Below are 6,585 nucleotides of genomic sequence, written 5' to 3'. Positions count from 1 at the left end.
GAATGACGTTTATAGGCCCGAATTCTCTTGGAGTGTAGACGATGTTCTGCTGCTGCAGCATTCCGCAATACTTACCCACCTCAGCGACCTGTTGGGAAATATTCCACAAGCGTCATTTCGGAGGGTGCTTTCCTGGGTGTTTATTCGCATGTTCTTGTGGACGGTGCTTGGTAAACCAGAAATCAGGATCAAGGGGGACGCAAGAACGCTCCAAGCCTTCAGAAAACAAACCTGCTTGTCACACGTGGAAAACAATTTCGGCCTGCTAGTGTTGGCTAAACATATCTACGCTCACTTCAACAAAGAAGTGCGTCATAATTTAGACGTCGTTTTTGACAATTTGAGAGAACATATGAAAATCAATTTTGGAAACAACTCGTGGATTGATGATGTAGTTAAAAAGAAGTTATACAGCAAGCTAGATACTATGTGGCAAAATTTGTTACCGGACAATCGGTTCTTTTCTAACTACAGCCTTGCCTCGCTTTATAAGAACTTTCCTGACATCGGCGACTCCTTCATGGACAACATTATTAACCTAGCTAAGGCGTTCCGAAAGACTGTGGCTTGGGAAGATTACATCAGCATCTTCAGCAAACGTCTGGGAGGTGGCCGCATGACAAGCCGCTACAGCTACTATTACAACAGCGTTTCTATGGACGTCGGCGCTCTCGAACCACCGATTCTGTACACTAATGTCACGTCTGCCGTCATGTACGGATCCCTGGGGGCAAGCCTTGCGGCGGCAATGGTCCAATCGTTTGATGAGCGCGGCATTCGTTTCAACGAGAAAGGCGACGAAATCCCCTGGTGGACCACGGGGTACAAAGAATACGAGGAGCGGGTCAAGTGCAATTTAGGAGCTGCTGCTAGTGGTCTCTCACCTCCGCATGGATCGCAGTCGCGCACGTTCTCCAGCCCGCTTTATTTGCTGCTGCCTGCCTTAGGTTCCGCGTACCAGGCGTACCAAACGTCTGTTAAAGATGAAGGAAACGGGGGTATGGTAGTACTTAAGGGTCTCGACAGCTACCACGATGATCAGGTGTTCTTTATGACGTACTGCTTCTTGACATGCGCCACTGACAGCAACGGAGACGAGTGCAATGTGCCTCTGCGTCACTCGCACGAGTTCGCCGCTGCATTTGGATGCACAGCTGATGAAGAAATGAACCCCATCGAGAAGTGTAACTTTTTCGGTTGACTTTGATACTTCTATGGTGTCTGCCTATATCTTTATTTTTTATATTTATCCCGTGTTTGCATTTTCACTTTTAGACAGCATATGTTTTGTGCCGAATCGCTTTATTGCGCCCTTTGGTTCTTTGTGCTTTCCCCGCTGCACTCATGATTCCCTTCAAGTGCGCTTCAGAACTCTTCGCTGTTTGGCACTACGAGTCCCATCCCTAGCGCTCGGTGTAGACATTACGCACATGCGCTGCAGTTTTACTTTCTACGTTTTGTCGTCTTGCAATAACACTACCGCTTTCGTGTCTAACCTAAAGCGTCGGAATGTTATGCTTTACGAAGTTTCTGTCGAATTATTTAAAACTTTGTACTGCTAAATGTAGTTAAGGCTTCTCAAAAGTGGTTATTTGTTTTAAGTAATCGTTGTGCGTTGGCAGTGCATACATTCGAAAGCTTCCATGCATCATGCTCGAGTACTATTGGAATGCCATGTCAGACGGCCACGTGCTGCCGTATCGATAAACACTATCCTTTTAATATTTGATTTAAAGTGAAGTGGGATTTTTTGTGCTAGACCTCTATGAAGAGACCTTCTCTTTCGGCTTGTTTGGAAACATACTTTTAAGTCGTTAGCATTTATTTTTTTTTGCATGCAGCTCGCGCCTTAGCAAACGTTTTGTTGTCGCAACCTTGTGCGAGCGGCTTCTCTATTGAGCGTAGTCCTGTATTCTGCCGCATATTTCAATGTGTCGGTCGTTTCACTGGTGTCTATGTTGCACCGCTGCTTTCAAGGTTGTTCTCAACATCATATTGGGCTGAACTTTACGGCATTCAGGGAAATTGTTTTGGGGACATAATCCACCAAGCTCATTTGGATGCCGTCTAAATGCATTTTCCGGTCAATCTTAGGTTGTGAAGTTTTATAAATTTTTTTAAATGTGTTTACCTTAGGTCTATTTTTCCTGACTTTAGCAATTTTTACGTATCCTCAAGGCGATTTTGGGTGGCGACGCGGATGAATGGTCGCCAGTGGTATTGTTACTTAACAGTGGAAAGTAATACTGTCCTAAAAGGAGGTTGCAGTAGAGTGACTAGGATAATTGCCCGAATCGCCTGCCAGATAGATCGTTTTACGCACGGGCAGCTGCTGGTTCTGAATTTGCTTTTAGCCGCTTGCGCTCGTCAGCCACCCTTTGGACACCGTGCTCGGCGCGCGGTCCGGTGTCTGCGATGACGGTCGCATTCATGGCGCCCGTCGCATTTGGTGCTGTTGTTTGAGGCGAGAAATATTGCACTTTCTTAATAAAGTCCAGTCATCGATGATCCAGCCTTTCAAAGCGTTGGGGAACTCGAGACATTGACGGTGCTTTTTATCCCCAAGATGAGCCTTCTGGGCAGGCAACCAATCAAGATAGCAGGCTAATCTTTTTCAGCCGCCGTATGACTATCTTGGAAAATGCCGTAAACGCGTGCTCTTTGCGAATTTCTTTGCCACACATGAATCAGTTATTCATAGCCACGGCTACGCTTAAGAAGTCTTTTTCCTCTCTTGTGGCTCCAGATTGAACTGAGCGTTTGGCGATGACAAGGCTGTCTTTACAGCGAAATACAAGGATAGGGCCTCCTACGGCGGACTTGGACCAGCCAGTCCTACTGGCTATTTCACTGGGGGAAACCCCGATGGGCTTTAGAAACCCTTTTACGATCGCAAGCGATCAGTCGCCGTTTACCGACTGGCACCCTTACAGGCATCCTCTCAACCGAAAACAATATTGTGGATGAGGTTATACAGGTTTCGAGGGATATCACTAGCCAATTTTAAATTCAGGATTATTGATGTCAGAGCAGACTTAAAGGAGACTACAGCGGCCTGTTTGAAAAAACCCGGCCACCTTCTCAGGGAAGAAGTTACAAATTATTAGAGAAAGAAAAAAAGACAGCAGTTCACTTCTGTCATTAAATAACTGGACTAAATTCGGCTAGCACCGTGATTGCTTCGGTGATCGCAGTCACCGTACAGCGCACAGAGAACGGCGGCCATATGGCGGCTAACGAGCACGAGCGGCGAAAAGAGGCCGCCAGCGGCCAAGCTCCGAAAAATCAGCTGCCCACGCGAAACGAGCTATCAGGCTGGCAAGCGGGCAAGTATAGGACGGGCATGCGCCTAGGCATCACCCAGCGTAAACTGGACGCTGTCATAGCGCCGCTTAGTGAGGCATATGCAGTTTTAAAACGGTGCTCCGGCATCTAGTAATATTTTGTCCGTGACTATATTTACAGGTTGCTTAGCATACTGGATTTACTCTTTGAACAGTAAATCTTTGTTCTCATCTTTCTTTCGAGAAATGTTTTGTACAGTTTTTTTTTTGCTCATTGTGAATAATAGCGTGTAATTACGTCGTTTTTTATCCAGTACTCAATATTAACATTGAGAGGACCCATGGACTTCGCATTATTATACACGCAGTAGAGCCCTTAACACCGGCTTTTAATTACTTCTAGAACTGACACAAATGCATAGAGTTTGGCAAAGTGTTTAAAACGTTTAGTCGGTTTGGTTTTTAAGAAGGCGTAGTATTTACCTCGTTTCTTTGTGGGTGCCTGAGGATACCTGCACTTCAATAAATATGATGCATTAAAGGTATACACCACGTCGGCTGAAACATCTGTACAATCTAGCCGCAAATTAGTCTAGCCGGTGGATATGATGGGAAAGCGAAATGGTATGTGCCCACCCTGAACGCTGCAGATGGAACGCTTGTATCGAAATTTCAAACGTGTTCAGGGGCTTGTTTTTTTTTTTTTTCGCCGAAATTTTCTCCTTTCTTAGGTACGGCAACTGCGGCTGCAACGGTCATGCTTTTTGGACTGACAAAGATTTCTACTCTGTCGCGTAATAAAGTACTGATTTTTTTTGTTATTATCTTTGCATCGTGCCGCTGTCCAGCGTAAAGTAAATTTATTCAGTGGCCGGCGCAGCAGCGTGGAGCCAAAAGGCGAAGACGCCAATGACACTGCTGTTCCGATAGATGCGTCCGCCTTCACGATGGCTGTAATGATCAGAGAGTTGGAATCCCAAAATTCAGCGTATGCTGCTCAGATTAGTATACGGATACAGTATGCCGGAATGCTGTTAACTTGAGACTTTCACTCAATCAAAAATCATTGTCTTTTTCTCATTTGCGAAGACAATAATTCCATCCCTTAATTTCAACTTGCATTAGATATAGCTTGAGAGTACTGGCAATGACAGGGGTGTGAGGTAACGTCAGTGTTAAAAACCAGTTATATTGTCACGTGATGGTGACTGTACCAAAACCAGCAAGCGAAGAGACGGTCCTCGGTGAGAATAATCAGTTTCGTTGGTTAGTTTAGTTTGAGGTTTAACGTCCCACAGCTACTCAAGCTGAGAGACCTTGTAGTGGAGGACTCCGAAAATATCGACCACCTGGGGTTACTTAGCATGCACTGACGTCGCACACCACACGGGTGCCTTGTTTTCCAGCGAGGAACGGCCGCCGAGGACGGGAGTCGATCCCGCGGATCCCGCGCCCTTAGGAACAATAGTCGAGCGCCGTAACCACTTCGCCACCCCGGCGGGGTAATTTATTCGGCTGACTTACGCAATTAAAGAACTAAGCTGTTTGGTGGCGACAATAACAGTAAACGTTCTCGTCAATGGTCGAAGTACCAACGCCCGTTGCATTAGGCAGTGGTCTATTAAAGTCGCCCAAGACACTTATACATAAGCCTGCCAAGGTATAAATGAAAAGTTCGGAATAGTACAAAAGCTGCTGTGCTTGCCTGCAATCTTTCGGCGCATCTTGCGCAGTTTCTGAGAACTTTAGCACGCCGTAACAAAGTCCAGCTACTAGGCGAAATTTATTGTACGCAGCAGCCACAGAGCACTGGAAATTGTTCGAAGTACCCTACTTGTATCTATGTAGTATAAATGAGGGGATATATATAAACGTTTTGTAGAAACGCCTGTACCATAAACGAAACTGCCACAAAGCGTGTTATTTTTAGACATATTTGCTTTCTATTTGTGTGACATCTAACTTTTATTTTATTTTTTATCGCTGACTGCGGATGTATTTGAGCTAAATCGATCTCTTACCTGTGCAATCATAAGGCTGCAGTCTAGGGCGAAATCAGTGTGCTCCTTTGTCATCAGTGTACCGGTCGTGAAATTCGCCAGTAGCTATGATATTTGTGCGACAACCGTACTAGCTGCTAACTGTTATTTTAATTGCGATATACGGCCATTAAACTATAACGCTGGAAGCCCTCAGAGTAAAGCAATTCGCTCTGTTCGAGAGTGCTAGCACAAATTCAGGCCCTGCTCAAAATTTTTTGCCTCATCTTGTGTAAGAATGCCGTTTGCAGGAGTATTTAGAAGCAGGTTTCTGGTGAGCATCTGCGCTACGTAAAAGGGCGCAAGAGTCAGTTTCCGAAAAATAGAAGCATAAAGAGCTTCATGCTGTACAAAGGCACTTTACCAGCGGTCATCCTCACCTCCGCAAATGGAATCTTTAGGCGGCTTGTTTTTTTTTTTTTTTTTTTTTTTTTTTCAGGGAGTAAGGAAGGACATAGAGAAGAATAGAAGTTGGGCAATATACCGGGCCAAACACATCCAAGCACAACCGATGCTAGGCCTCGGATGTCGCAACTGTGAGCATCTATAGGGAACCCGCAATTAAATTTGTTGCATCGATTGCCGCGCCGTAACACACAGTCAACGAGATGACGCCACCTACATGCGCTTACAGGGATCAGATTGCACGCAATGCATAACCCCTGCATGGCCTTGCTCAGATAACTAGGCTACGTCGAGAGCGTCTGGGCAAAGACGTTATCTGCCACACGCATGTCTATAATGCTGTAGAATATGGTCTGTCGTTTATCACGAACAGAGCGGCTAGCAGCAGCAGTCTTTAGGCGCGCTGTGGAACAATTGCAGCGCCGCCTAAACACTTCAGGTTCCTTTTATGGCAAGGACCTGGGTGAAAGTATTTCTAATTTTTATGTTTTCCCTATATGATTCACAGAGGCGCTTAATATTTGAGAATGAAATAAAATGCAATTAAAGTAACTTCTGTTGAGCGCAATTTGTGGCTTCGATCGGCGACTTGTCACAATGGTTGCTAGACATGTTATTCTAGCTACAACACGGGTGGCCTCGTACGCTGAGCATTTCTTATCGTTTGAAGAATTTGTGTATTTGGGTAAAGGCCTCCGCCACGCACGCAAGCAGCGCCTTAACCTTGCGACCATTGATTGTAGACAGACGTGGAAAGCTACGTCGCATTTTACTTTTGCCAGTAAGCAAACTACGCTGCCAATAGGCAATATCTAAAACAACTTTGTTATTCCTTATGTAACGCCTGTAATTTTCCT

General features: G+C 45.3%; 1 protein-coding gene across 1 annotated transcript; it reads left to right on the top strand.

Moving 5' to 3' along the window:
- Positions 1-520: 520 nt before the first annotated feature.
- LOC146174880 (neprilysin-like) lies at positions 521-1,201 on the top strand. The gene has a single exon (XM_084585479.1). The coding sequence runs from the start codon at positions 521-523 to the stop codon at positions 1,199-1,201; it is 681 nt and encodes a 226-aa protein (XP_084441605.1).
- The last annotated feature ends 5,384 nt before the right edge of the window (positions 1,202-6,585 follow it).

This window comes from Amblyomma maculatum, chromosome 11 (assembly GCF_055883805.1).
Source record: "Amblyomma maculatum isolate TAMU_Amacu chromosome 11, ASM5588380v1, whole genome shotgun sequence".
Taxonomy (NCBI): domain Eukaryota; kingdom Metazoa; phylum Arthropoda; class Arachnida; order Ixodida; family Ixodidae; genus Amblyomma; species Amblyomma maculatum.
Note: the sequence above shows the minus strand (reverse complement) of the source record. Positions and strands in the feature narration are given on the sequence as shown.